Source organism: Antechinus flavipes, chromosome 6 (genome assembly GCF_016432865.1).
Source record: "Antechinus flavipes isolate AdamAnt ecotype Samford, QLD, Australia chromosome 6, AdamAnt_v2, whole genome shotgun sequence".
Lineage (NCBI taxonomy): Eukaryota > Metazoa > Chordata > Mammalia > Dasyuromorphia > Dasyuridae > Antechinus > Antechinus flavipes.
In genome coordinates, this window is record NC_067403.1 from 7,397,096 (window position 1) to 7,420,119 (window position 23,024).

General features: G+C 38.4%; 1 protein-coding gene across 2 annotated transcripts in view; it reads right to left on the reverse strand.

The window, feature by feature from the left end:
* FBXL5 (F-box and leucine rich repeat protein 5) overlaps positions 1–14,419 on the reverse strand; it is a 42,185-nt gene extending 27,766 nt beyond the window's left edge. For both annotated transcript variants that reach the window (XM_051965536.1, XM_051965535.1), the window contains exons 1-4: positions 14,244–14,419; positions 3,736–3,951; positions 1,863–1,958; positions 418–604 (exon numbers count right to left, since the gene is read on the reverse strand). In XM_051965536.1, coding sequence (XP_051821496.1) covers positions 418–604; positions 1,863–1,958; positions 3,736–3,951; positions 14,244–14,327 — 583 coding nt within the window. In that variant the 5' untranslated portion in view covers positions 14,328–14,419. The remainder of the gene's footprint in view (positions 1–417; positions 605–1,862; positions 1,959–3,735; positions 3,952–14,243) is intronic.
* Positions 14,420–23,024: the final 8,605 nt, after the last annotated feature.

Here is a 23,024-nt window from a genome sequence, read left to right on the forward strand (position 1 = left end):
CTCAGTGAATAGTTCTTGACTGATTTATAAATATTCTTTATGTTGTCAGAAAAATGAACAGCAAGTAGGTGAACGTTTTGTACGCTCGGAACATAAAAAGAAAAAAAAACTTTATATACACATTTATTTCCCCAAAACCATATGGAGATTTCTCTTAATTTTACACTTCTTAGATTTACCTAAAAAGTAGTAGAAGTCACCTATGTCTCTAGCCCATGAGATTAAAATGCCTTAGCATAGGAGCTTAAAACAAATTTATACTTTAAAATAATTACTTCATTGCTGAATGAAAATACAACTTCATTTCTAAAATCCCTACCGAAAAGAAATCTACATTCCATTTTAAAAAGCTGAAATGGTGTTTGAAGTATGAAGTAAACAGTGAATTAAAAACTTTTAAACTTTGTTAAGTTTTACCTTTATCTGATTTTTCATCCACAGAATACTTAAAAAACTTCTGTCTCTCTTCAGCTTGATTCCAGAGACTAAGCCCTCTAAGAAGTTCTGCAGTGTCCTTGTGAGAACAATGTTGTGCAATCACTTTCTTTTTAATGTCCTTTAGTTCTTCATAGGTAAAATATTCCATCAACATAGGCTGAAAAACCTAAATTATGACAAAGTCAAAAAAATTGTTTCAAAAGAAATATTATAATTTTCAGGTATTAGAGATATTTTAAAAATATATAGACAATTTCCTTAAGTTTTCTCAAATTCAGAGAAATCTTAACATTCAGAATTATAATAGTATATACAACCCCCTTAATAAAAATAAGATATTGACTCAACTTTCAAATACACACACACACACACACACTCACTCACTCATCTATTTAGACCAGACCCAAAAGAAGAAAATGACATTAAATTTACTATAAATGTTATCTGTTGTTGGTTCATCTTACAACAAATCAAAATGAGCAAAAGGGAAATGAAATACATTAAAGTGGCAACCATAAACTAAGTAAGCTTCAAAATAAATTTTAACTTTTAATCATTACCAAGTTTTACTGTCATTCATGTCTTTTTTAGTAGGCCTCATGACTCACTAGAATAATAAAAAAGGACTTAATTCCCAGACAATTCTAATTAAAACTATACACCTATTTAACTAGATATTTTAAATATCTACATTTAAAAGGAAGCAGGACAACCTACAAGGCCATCATTAATACAATCAAAAATCAATCATTAAATATCTTTGCACATATAAATGACTATCTATTTTATTGCTATAAACCATAGTTATCTTCCATTTCAAGATTTACGTGGCTAACAAATCTTCAAGGAACAGATTTCAAATCGGGAGAATGCCACATTATTTCACAAAATGAGAGGCAATGACTATATTAATGCTCAACTTAATCTAGTTTGTTGTGGTGATGTCTCCCTTTGATCATTCTTTTTTTGAACAGTGGAAAAATCCTGGTGTTGTAAGATTTAGCTTACTAAGTACTATTTTATATTAAGTTGTAATATTTTGAAAAATGTAACAATGGTGCTAGTAATAGCTGGCATACATGGACTGCCTATCATAGGGCACTAGTAAATAATTCATAAACATTTATTCAACTAAACTGCACTGATGTAAACTCAAAAATCACCAGAGCAAAATTACCATTCTGACCCTCTACACTGAATATGGAAACAGATCATCTTTTAGAGGGATCTCAAAGCATAAGTGCAAGGCTTTGCACATAAAAGAAACTTGCTTGTTTAATGAAGGAATTAATCCCAAACAAATTGGATTTTCTTGCTTCCTTGGCCTTCTCCTCAACAACATAGGTGTGGAGCCAGTTTCACCTCTATCAAAGCAATGACCTATCTTAAAACTGATGCCCAAGAAAAAATTAATGTATACTCACTTCCTCTTCTTCTTTCATGTGAGGAAGGAAATCTCTTGTAAAAGCTTCTAGCCTCTCCTTCAGTTGCTTTGCATAATTTAGCTGTTCATACTCGTTCTGGAAAAAAAAAAAAAAAAAAAAAAAGACGTGTACTTTAAAACTAAGTTTATAAATACTGAAATATTTTGTTTATTTATATCCCATACTAATCTCAGGAAACAGTTTTAGATTTTATGTGAAATTTTCACAAAATAAAGTTATAACAACATATACCATCAAGGCCTAAGAGGAAAAAATATCCTTAAAACAGAAAACCCTCGATTCCTTTAATGTAATACTTTCTTCTGCTATACAACAGATATAACATATGATGATGACTTCAAAATTTTATATGGACTTTTACTCTATAAAAATCTAAAATCATTAATTGCTTCAAAAATTTATTTTTTATAAAAGAACTTAAATAACTAATTCCTACTTATCTTCATTTTACATGTATCCCTTTGCCAACAATTAGAACTGACACTACCAAAATATGATGTTAAGCAAGCCAATATCACAATAGTACAGTTAATTTCAAGAAACAGTGTCATAAATGTTATTACTGGGTAAGTGGCCAAACAGTATTATAAAAGAATCTCACATCTTGATAATGACTTTTTGGTTCTAATGTATTAATGATGTTGAAATCATCATTATCATGTTAATTAAGTACTTCTAGTGATGATATTCTACAAAGATTACAGGATCATAGTTAGACCTGGGAGGAGGTCTTAGGTCTTAACAAAGGAAATAAATAAATAGCCTTGGAAAATCACCAATACTTCATGAGATGCGACTCATGAGAATGAGCTGAACAGTTATCCCTTCTCTTAAATGTGTATTATCATCATTCCATTCCATATATTATCAAATAAGTTTTCTTTCCTTCTTTGATTCTTTCCCCCAATATGTTTGATAAATACAATCCAGTAATGTTTGTACACAACATTCTAATTCTTATGAATGATGAGAAAATACTGACTAATTTTCAAACTCTTTTGTACTTCTCTTAAGAGTCAGGACTATAAGCAAAAACTCACTTGGTAAAATTAATACGCAAAGACAGTGATGTGGTTATTTGGGCCTATTCCATCAATACTGGAAGTAGGGATAAATCAGAATCAAATGTAAAAGTAATCAATACTTTTAAAACATATCCAAGGGAAAAAAAATCTTGCACTTAATTTCAACCTTCAAAAACATCTTGTATCACCCACCACCTTATTTCAGTATTTTATTACTCTCACAACAGAAAAGAAATAGAAAGGTAACCCTTTAAACTGGTAACAAACTTATATATGAAGCATTTGGTTCTCTTAAGTTTTAATGATGCAGTTCAAAGGTATTTAAGATATTCGTTTTTAGGAGGCAGCTAGATGTTATGTGGATAAAGCACCAGCCCTGAAGTCAGAAGGACCCGAGTTCAGATCTATTCTCAAAAACTTAACACTTAGTAGCTGTGCGATCCTGGGCAAGTCACTTAACCTCAATTGCCTCAGGGAAGAAAAAAAAAGACATTCGTTTTTGAATTAACCCAAACAAAATTGAAAATCTTCATGTTTTCATCAGACTTAGCATTTTAGAAAGATCTGGAAGAATTCAGTTTAGTTCACGAAGAAGGTCATATTTAACTCAAAAAATAATTTTTCATGTTTCATATTTATTTTGAAAATAGGTGCAGACGTATTGTTTCCTAGGTATGGAGAACAAACCCTTTAAGAGTAAATTTCATTTTAAAAACCTCTTCATGTCCAGTTAATACTTACAGGTTGACTGATAGAAAATTTTGGCAAACTTTGCAAGTGACATAAATAAGACTACAGAAATATTAATTTAATATTTTAAAACTTACCTTCACATTCTTTAACCCTTTCTCAAAGAGGCTAAGCATTTCTGAGAGTTTGTTGTCAGAGTGTACATTATAAATGGTCCGGCTGCGTTGCTGAAGCAAGCCGATAATGTATTCATTCTCAATCTGCTCGTGCATTTTGAATTCCTTGAATGTGGCATATAGAGATTGCAGAAGAGCCCGGAAATCATTGTTGTTGGAAAAGTTGGTTTTAGAAAGCTGAATGAAAATAAAAATGTTCAAAATAAAAAGTTCAAATTAATATGTACAAAGAACATTACAATCTCTTCCATTTATTTTAACTAATTTGTAAACCCTTCCTTTATACTTTGGGCTCTGAAAATGCAGCAAGTTACTATAATACTACATTAGAATTCACGAAACCTGAATTCTGATACAAACTCTGCCAACAACTGGCTGTGTGATCCCTCTTCCTAAAAATGATTCATCTCATGGGATAGCTAGGTGGCGCAGTGGATAGAGTAGTGGCCCTAAATAAAGTCAGGAGGACCCGAGTTCAAATCTGATCTCAGACACTTAATACTTCCTAGCTGTGTGACCCTGGGCAAGTCACTTACCCCTAACTCAGCCAAAAAACAAGAACAACTTGGAGGGAAAAAAAAGATTCATCTCTAAAATAAATGATGTGGAAGACTAAAAAGAGACAGTAAGTTTCAAGACCATAAACTTAGTCTATTTGAATGAAGGGTTAGAAGTCTTTCTGTTTAAATTCCCCTGACATAACTCAATGTCATGTTTATTTGCCTCTGTCTTTATTTACTATTAGTAAGCATGGAATAGTAGAAAAGAGCTCTGGAATCAAAAATTCTGGATTAAAATTCTAAATCATTACTTTAAGCATATTTAAGGGGACAATGAGTACTCAAGAATAAAATTATCAAGCTGACAAACAGTTCTGGGGAGAGTCAAACATAAAAAAGTAAAACTTGAATGGTCTCAGGTAATGAGAAAAAGTTACAATTTGATTTCCTCAACTTTAAGGAGATAACAGGGTTAGGTTAAGGAAAAGATTTTTAAAAAAACATATTATTTGGAACAACATTAAGAAATCTATAAACCTGTTTTGCAAAGTACTGAGTAAAGTAGCTGTTGTCCAGATAGCTTTCCAAGAATGAGAGAGTATATTATAACCCCCCTCTAAAATGTTATAACTATTTAATCAACAATGGTACCTACACAAAATTAAGCATTTCAAATACTTCCTGAGTTTGTGATAAAGTATCTAAGCATTTCTTTCAAAAACAAAACATTAAATATTAAGTAAAATTGTTTAAGAATGTCTTTCTATTCTCTCCTATGATAATTTCACAAGTATTAGGGATACTAATCAAGCAACCAAGAGAGATATTGTGCAGACTACAGAAACTAGAATATTAATTAGAGTAGGAAAAACAATAGGTTTAGGAGAATATCGCATAGAGTAACAAGAAGACTATGTGATGAGCAACTATGACAGACTTAGCTCTTCTGAGCAATGTGATGACTTTAAGATAATTCCAATAGACTTGGGAAGGAAAGTGCCATCCACATGAAAAAATATGAAATATGAAGACTGAATGTGTATTTTCATCTTTTTGTTTGCTTTTTCTTTCTCCTATCTTTTCCCCGCTTCTAGTCTGATTTTTCTAGCACAACATGACAAATATGGAAATACATTGAGAAGGATTATACATGTTTAACCCGTATCAGATTGCTTGCTATCTTGTGTAGGTGGAAGGTGAGGGAGAGAGGGAAAAAAAAATTTGGAAGACAAAATCTTAGAGAAATGAATGTTGATGGATTATCTTTACAAGTATTTAGAAAATAAAATACTACTGAGAAAATAATGGGTGTAGGAGAGCATTTAATCTAAAGAACAAGAAATAGAATTATGCAATTTGATCACTTTCACAAATTTAAGTGGCCAAAAGAAGCTATGACTGTTACTTGATCTGGTTTTTAAATCACTTCAATTAAATGACAAATGTAAAATGCCTGAAGAACTTCAAAATCAGACTATAGTATCCAAAGAAAATTGGAATATTCAGAAACTCTATAAACCTTAAGACTATTCTTTCCCCACTATATCAATTCCCAAGGCCAATAATTAAGTGGGGATAGGGAAAAGAGAAGTCATGTTGCCCAATAAATACAGTGAACATATTAGACAATTAAATGTCTTCTGAATTGAATTTATTTTCTGATTAGCACAACTACAATAATGAAAATGTTCATAGTTAAATAAAACTATACTTTCTAACAGTGCTTTGCACTTTCAACACTTACCGTCTGATCTGTCTTAATACTTCTTTTCAATTATAATTTCAATCTAATGACAGTTCACCCTTAAAAATAAAGGGAAGAAGGAAAAAAAAACCCAGAGGGGCAGCTGGGTGGCACAGTGGATAAAGCACCAACCCTGAAGTCAGTTCAAATCTGATCTCAGACACATAACACCTCCTAGCTATTCCACCCTGGACAAGTCACTTAACCCCAATTGCCTCAGGGGGAAAAGTAGATGATAAGCATCTTTCTTACACCAAATTTTATGAGTATAAACAAGTATTGATTAAAAATGAGATTAGTAGTTCTTTTTGAACCAAAGATTCTATTTTTTTCCATTTAAAATAATCTTTAAAAAAAAATTGGGTTTAAGTCTTTCTGAGAACTTTAATAGTGAAAATTTCCAGCCTTGTTTTACACTGTTTTTACAAAAGCCTAGTTTATATCTCACAGGACATCCTATTTAAAAGGTAAATCTAAAAACTAATACAATTAGCATGCATATTTTTTCCTTACTAAAAAACAATATTTTTATTTGACCAAGATCAAGATGCTTGGGAAGGGGAAAACTTGCATCCTAGTTCTGCCACTTTTTTCTGAATAACCTTGGGAAAATGACAATATTTGGAGGTTAGAGAACGGCTTCTATTATCCTAAAAGACTCAATCAATAAGCACATCCCAGATACAATGCTAGGTGCTGGAGATATAAAAATAAGAAAGCACAACCTTCTCTTTCCCCTCAAAAGGCTCTGACCCAGTAGGGCTCTCTCCTCAGGACCCCACTCGTTACTTAAAAACAAATGACAATTAAACAACAACAACAACTACAATTCTCTTTTTTGGTCTCTGATTTGTCATTTCCACAAAAATCCAGATAAGAAAATAGGCTATGAGAAAAAGGCCTAGCTCTGGGGAGCCAAAAGACCTGATTTTTCAACCCTTCCTTTGCTGCCATATGACTGTGGCCAAAGCATTGTTATCTCTTCGCAAACTCATTTACAAATGAGTTTCTTCATTTGTAAAATTAAAGGGCTTGGTTACATGACAAAAAGAGTCCCTTCCGGCTCTAAAACCCAGAGTTGAAGGATCTGCCCCAGTGGGACAGGCCAATTTACAAGTCTGTTAACATTAACAGCTTGGAGATTACTCATCCGCTACAATTTTAAAAGTACTTTAAATGATAAATTATAACCCATTTAGTCAGGTGATGTTGGAATTTAATTTACTTCAATTCAAATAGCTACAAAGTTGAATGTATTTCACTTCTTAAATGCATTGTTATGTGACAGTAACTAAAGGACTGAACAGCTATCATTTGGATTGAAATTTTTTTTAATATTGAGATATATATTTTATATATATAATTTCACAACAATCTCTTTCTCCACAATAAAACAAAAGGAAAAAACTATGAAAAAAAAGTAAAGAAAGTGAAAACTATATGTTTCCATCTGCCTTCATACTCCATTAGATCTTTCTGTGGATGGGATAGCTAAATTGATACTTCTAAAGCATCAGTCTTAAAAAGTCACCTCCCTACTTAAGTACCTTTGGTGAGTCCCTATTATATTTAAAATAAAATAAACTCCTGGTTGACTATTTAAAGCGCTTCACAATTTGACTTGAGCCTATCTTTTTCTAAATTTATTTCCTCATATACTTTACATTCCAGCCAAAATGGCCTACATACATTCCTCATAAATGATATTATATTTCCTTGTCCTGTGCTTTTGGATAGGATTGTTCTTCCATGCTTGGAATGCCTTTCTTCATTATTTCCATTTCTTGGAATTCCTAGTTCCCTTCAAAATTCAATGTATCTGCCACCGAATTCACCTGAAGTAGCAGACGATAGATGCTTACACATTCACAGATTTCTAGATTCCCTGTATTTTATTCCATAAGCAGCAGAAAGCCAATTACAGTTGAATAAGGAAGAAATAGAAGACTTGTGCATTATTTTGGCTGCTACATTAAAGAAAGACAGGGAAGGGGAGAAACCTGCAGTAAAAAGAATGGGAAAGAGGTTGATGGCCCAATCCAGACAAGAGACCAGGTGTAGTGACAGTATGAACAGAAGAACTATCACGGAAGTATATTTAATAGGACTTTGCAGGTCATTGTAACATCAGGTCAAGAGAGTGAAGGTATCAAAAAATGAGGTTTCAAGCCTGTTTAATTGTGAAAATAACCACACAATCAAAAGAACTAAAGAAACTAGGTCAAAGGAACAGGGCCTCAAGGCTGAGAAACACCAATTAAGAGTTCGGTCTTAGATGTTCTGAATTTTGAGGTGCCTATAGATATCAAAGTATTCCTGTCCAGCTAACAATTGGAGATGCAGGACTATAGCTCAGGGGAGAATGGGGTTACCTATAAAGAATTGGGAGTTATCTGTATAGAGCTGATAATTGAGCACATGGGAACAGAAGAGATCTCTAAGGAGCAAAGTGGGGAGAAAAGGAGATGAATTGAGATGATAAATGTTTTCAGTAAAATAACAAGATATCAAACAAGAGTAATCTCCAATTTGATATACCAGGAGCAAAAATCAAGAAACAAAGTTATCTTTTACACTATAATACAAGTACAGGCATTGACATAGCAAGACAACTTCAAAATTATTTTGAAAGAAATAAACGAAGTGAAAAAATATAGGGCTCTCCTTTACTTAGATAAAATAAATAAATCAATAGGTCTAAGTTCTTTCCAAAATAATTTGCAGAATAAAATACCAACCACCCTACCAAAGGTTTACTTTATATAATTAAAGTCACAACAAAATTCTAGCAGGCAAGAATCCAAAAAGTAAAATGACAGGACTTGTCTTATCAGATTTCCATATTTATTATAAATCAACAATTATGAAATTGTATGGTATGGGGAAAAAAAAATCAATACAACAGAAGAGAACCCAGAAATGGGATTTCACAAGTTAGTATATGATAAAATCCATGACTAAAAAAGACTCTAAGTAAAACTAGTATGTAATATGAAAATGACATAAAATAAAATAAACTGATATAAGGTGAAAAATGGGTTTAGAGGTATAGCTCACACTACTATGATAAACACTCCATACCACATAATAAACACAAATTAAATCAATGCAAATAATGTCATTTTTTAAAAGCCAGAAGAAAAAGATGTCTCAAAAATCAAAGTGATGAACATTTTCTTTAACAAATGGGGAAAATAACTTGAAATTTTGAATGGCTTTGGCTATACTAAAATAATTTTACACAAAAAAGGAATGTTTTTATATTTTAAAAAAAAAATTACAAGAGAAAAAATTTGCAGGTATATGTATGTTAAAGACCTGACCTAAAGAGCCTAAAGACTATTTGTAGCATCCCTTTTTGTGTGGCAAGGAACTGGAACTGAGTGGATGCCCATCAGTTGGGGAATAGCTAAATAAATTATAGTTTATGAATGTAATGGAATATTATCATTCCTTAAGAAACAACCAGCAGGATGATTTCAGAAAAGCATGGGAAAACTTATATAAACTGATGCTGAGGGGAAGGGAGCAGAACTAACAGAACATTATACACAGTAACAAGATTATGTGATGATCAGCTAGCTGTGTGATAGACTTTTCAACAATGAGATGATTCAAGGGAATTCAGATAAGACTTGCAATGGAAAGTGCCATTCACATCCAGAGAGAGAACTATGGGTATTGAATGTGGACTAAAGCATAGTATTTTCACTTTTTTTGGTTGTCATTTGTTTTATTTTTTTCATTTTTTTCTCTTTATTGATCTGATTTTTCCTGTGCAGCATAAATGTGTAAATATATTTAGAACAATACATGTTTAATCTGTATCAAACTGCTTGCTATCTTGAGGAGGGGGAGGAGGAAGAAGAGGGAGAAAAAATTGGAACACAACGTTTCATAAAAGCGAATGAAGGAATATTAAAAAGTCTTGACAAACACTGCTTTCCAAGAGCGTTTTTGGAAAAAAAAACTGTATCATGGGGGCAACTACATGGTGCAGTGGATAAGAGCACTGGCCCTAAAGTCAATAGCATTTGAATCAAATCCAGCCTCTGACATTTAGCACTTCCTGGCTGTGTGATCCTGGTCAAGTCACTAATCTCAACTGCCTCACCAAAAAAAAAAAAAAAAAAGGGGGGGGGAGAGAGTAAAACCTAAATCAGAGCTATTACCATTCAAATGAACCTTTCGTGTGCACATACATTGTCCTTTGTATCAAAGCTAACTATTACAGATATATCTTCACTTCCTCTAATTAAATAAATGTAAAACAAAATCCCTGCAAGTAGAGTCTCTGTTGAGATGTTTCTACCACCAAACAAGTACCAATAGATATTTGTTTGTTTATTTGAAAAAGAGAAATTTATAATCGTGTAATATATCAAATAGATATAAATACCCTCATCTTATATGAGATCATTATCACCCTCTTTCCCTTTCCCCCAATTAAGTAGATCCTTGAATAAATTTAAAAAAAAAGGGGGGGGGGGGGCCTAAAAAGGAATGTACCAGGATTCCAAATATACTATAAATCCTCACCAGTTCATTTAAATTGAGTAAAAAGTCAGAACTACTGAAAAGTCTTTAACTATCTATTAGAAAACTATGTCCCATTACAGTCCTACTTCAAAGCATCTTTTTGGTATGACGGTAGTCCTGAGTTCTGTAGAACTCACTCAGAAAGGTCCTGCCAAACCAGAAAAGCTTCAATTCACAGGTCCAGTGATAGACTATACCACTCTGCTATCCAAATATCAGTCTAAGTTTGGATAGGAGCATCACAATTAAGATTGTCACCAAGGAAATTTTTTCAGTCATAAAAACTCAGAAGACAAAGTACAGTCAAGTTGTAATCCATCATATTGGAAAGGAACACGGATCAATTCTTGTGAAGTTTCACATATTAAAAAATGAAATTTAATGATTTCAAATAATAAGACAGTATAGGTTTAGGAGACCTGGATTCTTGCTGTGATTCTTTGCTAACTGCCTGTATTGACCTTGGGCAAGCTATCCAGTATTTACTTCCCCGTCAGCAAGAGAGAAATAAACTGCCCTATCTATATCAGAGTTAATGTTGGTTTAACAAATGTAAAAGTCCTTTGGAAAACTTTAAACAATTGGGAAATAAAAGGAAATGTCATGGACACTACCAAAATCTAACTTAAGACTGCTGCCAGAGACTTAATAGCTAACATTTATATGGCATCTACTCTGTGCTAAAATACTTTACAATTATTACCTCATTTCATCCTCACAACAAACCTGAGAGGTTGATGTTATTCCCCCCATTTTACATATAGGGAAACTGAGGATGACAAAAATTACATGAGCTGCCCAGGGTTAAACAGCTAGCATGAACATAGATTTTCCTGACTCTAAGCCATGCTCTATCTGATGGGCCAGCAAGATGCCCGCTTGCTTTAACAGCTTTAAATTATTTGTCTATTTCTAACTAATAGTGAACCAAAAATTGACTACAGTTACTTAGTACTCCATCCCTATACCCACTAGATAATCTATAATGGAAACAACACATACTTTGTAGCCTTTTCTTTAAAATGTGTAAGAGAGGTAAGGTGGCTAGAAAGGAGCAGTTTTCAGGAAGGCCTGGGTTCAAGTTCAGCCTCTGATTTGTCCTGGCAGGGTCACCCTGAACAAGCACAGTCCTGTTTCCAGGCAACCGTTAGTTTCTGAGCAGATGACATTTTTGTTGGAGGAGTGATTTTCCTCAGCAGTGTGTTAAGTTGCAAAGTTTGTAAAAAAAAAAAGGCACTGGTAGCTATTTTGTCTGGATTTAAGTGGCCAATATGAGTGAGATGATGCTTCGGAATTTAGGATGTTACCTGAAATAAGAATAACTTTTTCTATCTAATGCTTGACACATTAACTGGAGAAGGTCCCCACTTAGGATCTGAAGGCTGTAACACAGTTTTTAATCCCTGGAGGAACTCAAAAGGCTATTTACACGGATGGAATCCAATCCTTTTCCAACAACCAAAAGGTCCAAGATTTCCACATGCACATTTACAGCTTCTAGCTCTTCACAGAAATCGAGGGATGGGTATTGGAGGTGCAGGACAGCCTTTCCCACGATTTCAAGGGCTTAGAATGTAGAGTGCCAGGCACACGGTAGGCCCCCATCATTTATTGACTAGTTGGTCTATGTTGTCTATGGAGAATGAGGATAACTTCATCATTATAAAGTGTTTGTATAAATAAAAGCAATCATTTGGAAGCTACTCCATCAAAACTCGCTTATCTCACACAATTGTCAGAGTGAAGCTCAATGTTAACAGTCTGACCAAAAGAAAGACGTTTTTTCTAAACAAACGAATGAGTAAAATGGCAAGTATGTAACTTCAAATATTTACGGGAATGGCTGTAAATTTTTTTTCTCAATTTTCAAATCACTTCAGGCACACCAGAATTTTTTTATAATTTCTAATTCACTGGAAAAAAAGGAGCATTTCCGTTGCAAAATGGCAGATTAGCCACCAAAGAAACGAATGGGCACGGATTTCACAACCCAGATTCTCCCATCAATTAGCATTTAGACTTTAAAATCACAGATACTAAATACCCTGTCTTCATCTGAAGCTACAACAGTGTAGAGATCACACAATGGGAAAGTTGGTTTTTAAACAGTTACTAATAAACAACCAACTATTCCGTTCTATAATATCCAGCTATGTCTACTGTTCAAGTCACGTGTTTCTCCCTCTCAGGCTTTTTCTATCTTTGGCCATTTCATAACACTGTTGAATTTAGAGCTGGAAATGACCTTAGAGGTCACCTAATCCAAGCCTTTTGCTTTATAGATGAAGAAACTGAAACCCTTCAAGTTTAAGTGACTAACCTAGGGTCACTTGGCTAGAAAGCTAAAGGGGATTCAGACCCAAGACTCTGGGAGGTATGGACACTCCATTCTTGCCAGCCTCTCTAAATATGGGCAAGTCACTTTTTAAAAGGACACAAAATGCAGATTTAACAAGGGAAGGTGCTGTTCCTGGTACCAAACTATTTGGTCTGCATCCATCAATGAGGCTCATAACCAACAATCACCGTCATGTCCTCCAGGTAAATTTCATGATCACTGAGACACACACACTCTTTTCTGGTTTTCAGGGTCAGTCGCCTCTAAGATGTGAAAATTTCAATGCTGTGAACCAGTACCTGATTTGCCCATCCTACAGATCATGTCAGAGATCATCTATGGTCTCCCATTGCCATCTACACATGAGTTAAGGACTTTTAGATTATTCTTGATTTTTAGGCAGCCAGGTGCTCGGATGACTTCACAACCACCACCAAGAGGAGGGGGCTGGGGCAGAAGAGGAAACTGAGGCCCGAGATCCCACAGGGAGGGGTTGTTTGCACTCCCCAGCACCGAGCTTGGAGAACAGGGGCTGGGGAGGGGTGTGTGCGGACCCCCGCCTCCGGGCAAGGATTTAGCCCAGGTCAGCCCTCAGAGAACACAAACATGGTTTTGAATTTAAAGGGGAGGAGGGGAGAGAAGTCTTTAGATGGGACCCAACTGAACTGGGAGGCAGAGGACGGGATGAAATGGGGGAGATTCCGAGAGAGGGGCTGGTGAGATGAGGGTCAGTGGGGGGCAGGGGGAGAGCGTTGGAAAAGGAGGCGAAATGGAGGGGGGAGAAACGGGAGACTGCGAGGGGGCCAGGGGAAGGGCACGGAAAGGCTGAGGAGGCAAATGGGGCGAGGGGAGGGAGGCAGAGTAGGGATGGAGAGGGATAAGAGTACAGAGTTCAAAGAGGGGAGGGAACCAAAGAACGGGGCTCAGGTAGGGGTCAGAGAGCAGATTCCGATAGGGGAGCCAGAGTGGGGCTCAGCTAGGGGAGGGGTCAGAGAGCGGGGTTCCGACGGGGGAGGGGACCAGGATAGAGTTGACATATGGGAGGAATCAGAGAGAGGGGTTCTGACTGGGGAGGGAGTCAGGGAACGGGTTCAGGTGGGGAAGGGGGTCAGAGAGCGGGGTTCAGATGGGGGAGGGGCTTGGACGGGTGCCCCTCCCCCGTGCCTCCGGGCCTCCAGCTCGTCCCAAGGGAGGCTTCCCTCTTAGGGCCCCGCTGCCCAAGTGGGGTCAGCGACAGGCTTAGGCCGGAATCGGCGGGGGCTCCGCGCAGGCCTCCGGGGCCGCCTCGGCCGCCGCGTCGCCGCCCGCCCCCGGCATCGATCGGAGGAGGGCCCGGGATCGCCCTTACCTTGTCGCAGTAGAGCCCCACGAGCTGCTTCATCCGCCAGTGCGGAGCGGTGAACACGTCCACCTCTTCGGGGAAGGGAGCCATGGCCTCGGCCGCCGCCTCCTCAGCCGCCGCCGCCGCCGCCTCTCCATAGACTCCCTCACCGCCGGGCAGAGGCGGCCGCGCGCCGCCCGCCCCTCCCCTGCGCGCGCATGCGCCGGCGCCGTGCCGTCAGGCGCGCGCCCCCTCCGGGGGGAGGCCGCCATGCGAGTCGGGGAGAGGGGGATACGGGAGGAAGGAGGCGGGGGGAGGGACCCAGCGCCTGCGCACGTGACCGAGGCGCGCGCTTCGCGGCCGGGCTGCTCCCGCCGCCGCTGCTGCGTGCGCCAGCTCCCCAGTCCCGCTCGGTCCCGGCCCTGCACGTTTCTCAGCCCCTGCACGCACGCCCCAGTCCTGCACGGTCCCGGCCCCGCTCCCCCTGCCCGGCCCACCCCGGCGTTCTTCAGAATTCGCCTACGTGCGCAGTGTTTCCCCGGGGTGAGGGGCACTTTCTGCCCCCCCCCGGGCATCTCCCGGCCCCGCCCCGCCCCGCCCCCGCGCGGCCCGGACTCCCTTCTCCCCCGCCGTGCCAAGCACAACATCTCCGGCTTGTAGCGGGCTTGTAGCGGGCTGGGCGAACACCGCTCCTCCAGGAAGCGCCAGCTCTCGGCGCCCCGGGCCAAAGGCACGCGGCGTCGCCGTCTCCCGCAGGCCCCGGCCGCCCTGCCGGGCACCACAGGCCCGAGGAAGAAAGCGTGCCCCCGGGAGAGTGCTGGCGCCAGTCTCGGGACCGCTCTCGGCCTCAGTTTCTTCGCCTCCAAAATGGGAGAGCACGTGCCCCCGAGGTCCCTCCTCCCAACTGAAGCTTGTGCTTCTGCCCTTTGGGGCGCTTCGAGGGGGGAAAGAGGCTGTGAATTGTAAAGCTTTTAATGGGAGGAGAGGGGGTCTCGGGCCGGCCTCTTCCTTTCGGGGCAGTAGAACAGGAGGAGGTCAGTGGGGCAGTGGGAACTGGCTGTCCGAGGCAGGCTGGGGGAGAGCCCGTTAATCCTACCCGCCTCCCTCCCTAGGAAGGAAAGAGAAAACGGAGGGGGAGTGGGGGGGGGACAGCTTTCAAGGGGCTCAGTCCGCAGTTGGCGGCGGGCTCCAGGCAGCGAGCCCGGTGACCTTCCCCCCTCACCCCAGGGCGCCCATGCTTGGCACTACCTCCCCAGGTCGTGGTCCCCTTGCAGAACGCAGGACAGAACAAACCGCAAAATAAAGACGCGGGGCAGGAGACAAGGATGTGGCCGCTGGTAAAAGGACGGGCACCGAGCAAGAGAGTGCCGGGTCTGGTGGCAAGAAGTCACTGGAAGGTCAGAGGTCTTTCTGTGGCCATCTGAGAGGAACCCAAGTACCCGGATCAGACCAGACAAACCTTGGAGCTGAGTCCCCTGGCGCGTCCGCCCCAGAGCACAACCATGGTCTCAGACCATCGGACTCGGAGGGAGGACGCCGGTCACAAAGTCCTGCTCTTCAGTACCAATGCAGCCTCCTCTTGGCTGAACTTTTCTTTAGGCCTTATCCTTATTCCTTGTTTCCAGGGAGAGAGAGGGATTGCCAGTGGCTTTTGCTTCTCCTCCTCTCGTTGCCTTATTCAGTTCTTTCTCTCTCGCTTTCTCGGTGACGGCTCCCAGAAATTATTCTGTCTCAGGGTAGGTTTAGAAGTCAGGGGTAGCCATGTGTGCCAAACAACAGTGCGGTAAGGAAAAAGGTACCAGATCCACCCTGAGGGGCTCGGTATGATGGGAGGTTTGGCCCTGCTGTTCTCTGAACCCCCCACCCCACCACGGAGCCCGCCCACTTCCGCCCACCCAGGGTCCTGAGCATGAATTCAGTTGAGTTTGCTTTAAGTTATGAACCAGGAAAAAAAATAGCATGCGAAGAATTGCAGTGGTTTTCTTTCCCCTTCCAAAGCTGAATCCAGGTCACGTCCGCCAGCCGTTAACACTTACTCCAGAAGCTGACTAGTGGGGCATTTTATCACCTTAGATAGCCAGCTGATGGAAAATGAACTTTTACCCTTAGAAGAGGGAAACGGGAAATATTGAGTAAGGATTATCACTTGGGGTTATAGTTGGTTAGTCCTGTGCCAAAGAAGCCAAGGTCGGCCTATGAGCCGCTCTGTAAAGCCAGCGACCTCTCCGGGTGAGCTGTTCCACGAGCACTCGCCTCACCTCCGACCCTCGCCAACCCCCCTACTGGTGTTTTCTGTTGGGCACCAGAGAGGTCAGAGACTGAGCTGAGCCAGCTATGTTCTAAGCGCACACCCTGGTGATGAGGCTCAAAAAGGTCATCTTGGCGTACCAAGCACCACACATTATAGTGATAATACACAAAATGCTTCCCTAGTGCCCGGAAAGAATGATATTTTAGTTCTCTGGCTCCATAGGCACTTAATAAGTGTTTGTTGAACTGAGAGTACCCTATATACCAGTGGAAAGTCGTAAAAAGTACAAAAGAACTAATATGGATCAGTGAAAACTTATTATCTGTGTAAACTATGGTTGTCTTTCAATACTCCCTAAACTAATCTATTTATTTAGTGCTATACCAATCAGACTTCCAAGAAAATATTTTAATGATTTAGAAAAAATAACAACAAAATTCATATGGAACAATAAAAAGTCGAGAATCTCAAGGGAATTAATGAAAAAAAAAATCAAATGAAGGTGGTCTAGCGGTACCTGATCTAAAATTATATTATAAAGCAGCAGTCACCAAAACCATCTGGTATTGGCTTAGAAATAGATTAGTTGATCAGTGGAAAAGGTTAGGTTCACAAGACAGAATAGTCAACTATAGCAATCTAGTGTTTGACAAACCCAAAGCCCCTAACTTCTGGGAAAAGAATTCATTATTTGATAAAAACTGCTGGGATAACTGGAAATTAGTATGACAGAAATTAGGCATGGACCCACACTTAACACCACATACCAAGATAAGATCAAAATGGGTGCATGACCTAGGCATAAAGAACGAGATTATAAATAAATTAGAGGAACATAGGATAGTTTATCTCTCAGACTTGTGGAGGAGAAAGAAATTTGTGACCAAAGATGAACTAGAGACCATTACCAATCACAAAATAGAAAATTTTGATTATATCAAATTAAAAAGCCTTTGTACAAACAGAACGAATGCAAACAAGATTAGTAGGGAAGTAACAAACTGGGAAAACATCTTTACAATTAAAGGTTCTGATAAAGGCCTCATTTCCAAAATATATAGAGAACTGACTCAAATTTATAAAAAATCAAGCCATTCTCCAATTGATAAATGGTCAAAGGATATGAACAGACAATTTTCAGATGAAGAAATTGAAACTATTACCACTCACATGAAAGAGTGTTCCAAATCACTATTGATCAGAGAAATGCAAATTAAGACAACTCTGAGATACCACTACACACCTGTCAGATTGGCTAAGATGACAGGAAAAAATAATGATGAATGTTGGAGGGGATGCGGGAAAACGGGGACACTGATGCATTGTTGGTGGAGTTGTGAACGAATCCAGCCATTCTGGAGAGCGATCTGGAATTATGCCCAAAAAGTTATCAAACTGTGCATACCCTTTGATCCAGCAGTGTTTCTATTGGGCTTATATTCCAAAGAGATACTAAAAAAGGGAAGGGGACCTGTATGTGCCAAAATGTTTGTAGCAGCCCTGTTTGTAGTGGCCAGAAACTGGAAAATGAATGGATGCCCATCAATTGGAGAATGGCTGGGTAATTGTGGTATATGAATGTTATGGAATATTATTGCTCTGTAAGGAATGACCAGCAGGATGAATACAGAGAGGCTTGGAGAGACCTACATGGACTGATGCTAAGTGAGATGAGCAGAACCAGGAGATCATTATACACTTCGACAACGATATTGTATGAGGATGTATTCTGATGGAAGTGGATTTCTCTGACAAAGAGACTTAACTGAGTTTCATTGGAGAAATGATGGACAGAAACAGCTACACCCAAAGAAGGAATACTGGGAAATGAATGTGAACTATTTGCATTTTTGATTTTCTTCCCGAGTTATTTTTACCTTCTGAATCCAATTCTCCTGTGCAACAAGAGAACTGTTCGGTTCTGCAAATATGTATTGTATCTAGGATATACTGCAACATATTTAACATATATAGGACTGCTTGCCATCCTGGGGGGGGGGGGGGAGGAGGGAGGGAGGGGAAAAAACGAAACATAAGTGATTGCAAGGGATAATGTCGTGTAAAAATTATCCTGGCATGGATTCTGTCAATACAAAGTTATTATTAAATAAAATAAAATTAAAAAAAAAAAAAACAAACTATGGTTGTCTTTGTGACTTTAAGCAAGTAACATCTCCTTTCTAGGCATCAGTTTATTCAACATAAAATGTACATTAAATTTGGATTTAATACTCATATTTCCCAGCCTCATATTGTACACTCTTTCATAAACTCAAAATTCCTCATAAAACCAGGGTTGATAGAATATCATTAATTCTTCTCAAAACAATCAAGATTTTCAGATAAAAATAAAATTATTTGATTCTTTCTATGAGTTCACCATTGTACATGTATGTGTACATGATACAAAACTGTCTTTTCCCAGTTGTTGGCTTATAATCAAATACTATGGGAAAAAAATTAATAATAATCAAATACTATGTTATTTAAAAAAAAAAAAAGTGAAACTACTAATTCACTTAAAACCAGAGTTAGTAACAGTTATCAGTCAAACTAGTCAATCAATAACTGCTGTGAGATTTTTCAAGAACATCTTGGACTGGGCATAAAATAGTTTTAAGAGTAAATAAGATTAAGAGGAAAGGTAATCAGCTTACTGAGATGAAATATAATTCTAGATTTTAAAAAATAATTTAAAATAGAGTTGTACCTTACTTTGTGAAACATATGTTCCGTCGCTTCCTAAATCTTTTTTATATTGAACTCTATTTTCTCATTCACCTTCTGTAGAAAATTTGAGATATGCTTTACTGGGGGAGTTGGTCGCTAATAGGGTATGTCTGAATTCCATGGCGACTATTTCTTTGTCTTTATCTCCCCAGCACTTATCACAGTGCTTGATACATAGTAGCTTATTAGAGCTAATTGCCTGAGGCAAGGAAGTTATGGTGCACTTGGAGAAAGTTTTAGGGCTTCAGAATTCCCTCTATCTTCTATATTGCAACAGAAATTGCCCCTGAAAGGCTTTATTAAAGTAAAGAGTTAAGAGTAAGAGGTAGGACAATGGCAACATTGCTTCCTTGCCTTCCACAGAAGGCGTGCTGAGAGCAGCAGGCAGAATGTCTCCATTTCTCTGAGCACTGACTACTTTTCATTAACCCACGAAGCTCCAAGAGCTTGTGCCATTTTCCATATGAGGAAGGAAGGTTGTGTCTCCTGTGGAGTTTGAATAGAGAATTTGTACAGAAATGAGCCATAATTTTCCATTTTTTTAAAAGTTGAGACCTTTTTTTTTTTTAGTTCCAAATTCTCCTCTTTCATATTAAGAAGGCAAGAAAGACAATTGTTGATTAGTCACTGTCATATCCAACTCTTCATGACTTTTTTTGGCATTTTCTTGACAGAGACATTGGAATGGTCTGTCATTTCCTTCTCCAGTTCATTTTATAGATGAAGAAATTGAAGCAAGTAAGATTAAATGACTTCGCCAGGATCACACAGCTAGTAAGTATCTGAGGTCAGTTATGAGCCCAGGCCTTCCTGACTCCATAATGGCCACTCTATCCTCCGTATCATCTAATTGCCTGAGAAAGACAAAACCTATCACAAATATGTATAATCATGCAAGATACTTTTCTATGTTAGCCATATTATAAAAAAAAAAAAGAAAGGAAGAAAGGGAGGGAGGGAGGGAAGGAGGGAAGAAAGGAAGGAAAGAAAGGAAGGAGAGAGAAAAAGAGAGGGAGAGGGAGGGAGGAAGGAAGGAGGGAAAAAAAAAACCTTAAATCTACTCTCTGAATTCATCAGTTCCCTTCTAGATGGAAGTAGATATTATGGTGGATCATTGTATATGTCAGTTAGCAGGTCTTTCAAAGTTGATTATAATATTACAGTTACTGTAATGATTATTCTTCAACTTTTCTCTCTAGTTAATAATGTAACAAATTTAAAAATTCATGCTTTTAAATATTTTTATCATGAAATAATGTTGAATTTTTTAAATCACTATTTCTCTATATATTGATAAGATTTTTTTAAACTTTTTTCTCTTTATCTGTTGAATCATGTTGCTAATTCTGATGCTGAACCAGACATATGCCTTCTATATCTGATTTTGGATTCAATACAGCCTCTGAGGCTGAGATTCAACAAAATATGAATAGATTCTCTGGCTTATGCTAATTTTGACCTAACAATACTAAAAAAAAAAACAAGTTCTCCACAAGCCAACATCACATCATTTACATCCGGAATCCTTGGTTATAACAAATGGAGAAATTCTGAATACTGTGGATAAGTTCATTTGTCCACACCTTGGTGATATACTTTCCAGGGATGAACCTACAGATGATGAGGTTGATGCACATTTTGCCAGAACTAGCTCAGGGTTTGAGAAGCTCCAAAGCAAAGTGTGAGAGAAAAGAAACACTAGACCGCTTACCAAACTAAAGAGCCATTGTTCTGACCTCACTGTTGCTTGCCTATGAAACTTGGACAGTATCCTAGCATCATGCCAGGAAACTGAATCGCTTCCAACTGAATTGTTTTAGGAAGATTCTGAAGATCCCTGGCAAGATAAGGTACCTGACACTGAAGTCCTTTCTCAAGCTAAACTGCCAACCATTCAAAGTTTACTTCGGAGAATGTAGTTCCCATGGGCAGGCTACATTGTTTGAATACCAAACGTACGTTTGCCCAGAATGTTTTACAGAGAACACTCTCAAAGCAAGCTTTCACATGGAGGTTAGAAGAAGCAACATAAAGACACTCAATGTCTCTGGAGAATTTTAGAATCAATTGCATGACATGGAAGATACTGGCGATGGATCACCCAGGATGATGTTCCGGTATCAAAGAAGGTGTGCGTTCTTTGAATTAAGCGTCATTGCAGCAGCTCAAAAGAAACACGAGACATCTCCACTCCCAATATTAATGTGGATTGTTTTGCCTGCCTTGTAGTAGAGCCTTCTGAGCTTATATTGGTCTGACCAGCCCGAGCTGGACACCGTGTACTTGACTACAATATAGAATGTCATTTCAATCTTTAAAAGCAAAGGATAACCCTTATATATAACTCTGCTTTAACATTTTGGATAATCTTTTTTTAATATAAAGCTTTTTATTTTCAAAACATACTCATAGTCTTCAACATTCACCCCAACAAAACCCTGTGTTCCAAATCTTTTCTTCTCCTTCCCTTCTCTCCATTTCCTCCCCCAGACAGCAAGCCATTCAATATATGCCAAATATGTACCTCTATCTCCACAGCCATCAGACTGCACAAGCAAAATCAGATCAAAAAGGGAAAAAACCTGAGGAAGCAAACAACAACAAAAGAGAGGAAATAACATGTTGTGATCCACATTCCATTCCCACAATCCTCTCTCTGGTTGCAGATGGCTTTCTCTATCACAAAACCATTGGAAGTGGCCTGAATCATGTTGAGTTGAAAAGAACCATCACAAATGATCATCGTATAATCTTCTTGTCTACAATGTTCTCTTGGTTCTACTCACTTCATTCAGCATCAGTTCATGTAAGTCTCTCCAGGTCTTTCTGAAATCATCCTGCTAATCATTTCTTAGAGAACAATTATATTCCATAATATTGAATAATCTTTTATATATTGTTGTATTCTCCTAATATTTATTAGTAACTTTTTGCCTATATTTATTCGGGAAATTGGTCCATAACTTTTTCTTAGTATTAGGCTTTAAATTTACACCATACTCACCCATTAAAAAAGGGAGCAGTAGTCTGTCTTTCATTATATTTGATATTTTGCTCTTGAAATTAACATATACTCTGAAAGTCCTGGTGTATATTGTCTTTATGATTCTACTTTGCTTTGTAGCACTTCATAAAAATATTCCTATGCCTTTTGGCATATTGCTCATAACAATTGTTTTTACAGCACAATAACATTTCATCCTATTCATGTCCCATACTTTGTTTAGCCATTCCCCAACTGCCATCTACTTTGTTTACAATTCTTCGCTACCATAAAAAGTGCCATTCAGTATTTTGATGTATATGACCTCTTTGAGGCATATCCCTAGTAGTGAGATCTCTGGTCAAAGGACATGGACATTTTCATTACTTTGTTAGGAGAATTTAAAATTGCTTTCCAAAATGGTTAGACTAATCCACCGTTCTAAAATGGTGGATTTGTGTGTCTCATTTTTATGGTCCCTTCACCACTGATTATCCTCATTTTATTTTTATCTTTACCAATTTGCTGGGTTGTTATGTAAAAGTTGTTATGACTTTTACTTCCTTTCTTTTTCTTTTCTTTTTTTTTTTTATATGAAGCCTCTGGAATTTATTGAATTGGAAAGTGACACAGTCAAACTTTGGTGACTTATTGGAGGATAGATTGAAGTGGGAACAGACTTGAGGCACATAGACCACTACAGTTTATTAAGCAATTTCCCAATAGTTAAACTCGCAAGTTATCAGTATTTAATTATTTCAAAATAAACACCAATGAGTAATTTTGTTCACATAAGCCTATCCTTGGCTCTGTTTCCCACCCGTGCTCTATTCAGTAAAATTTA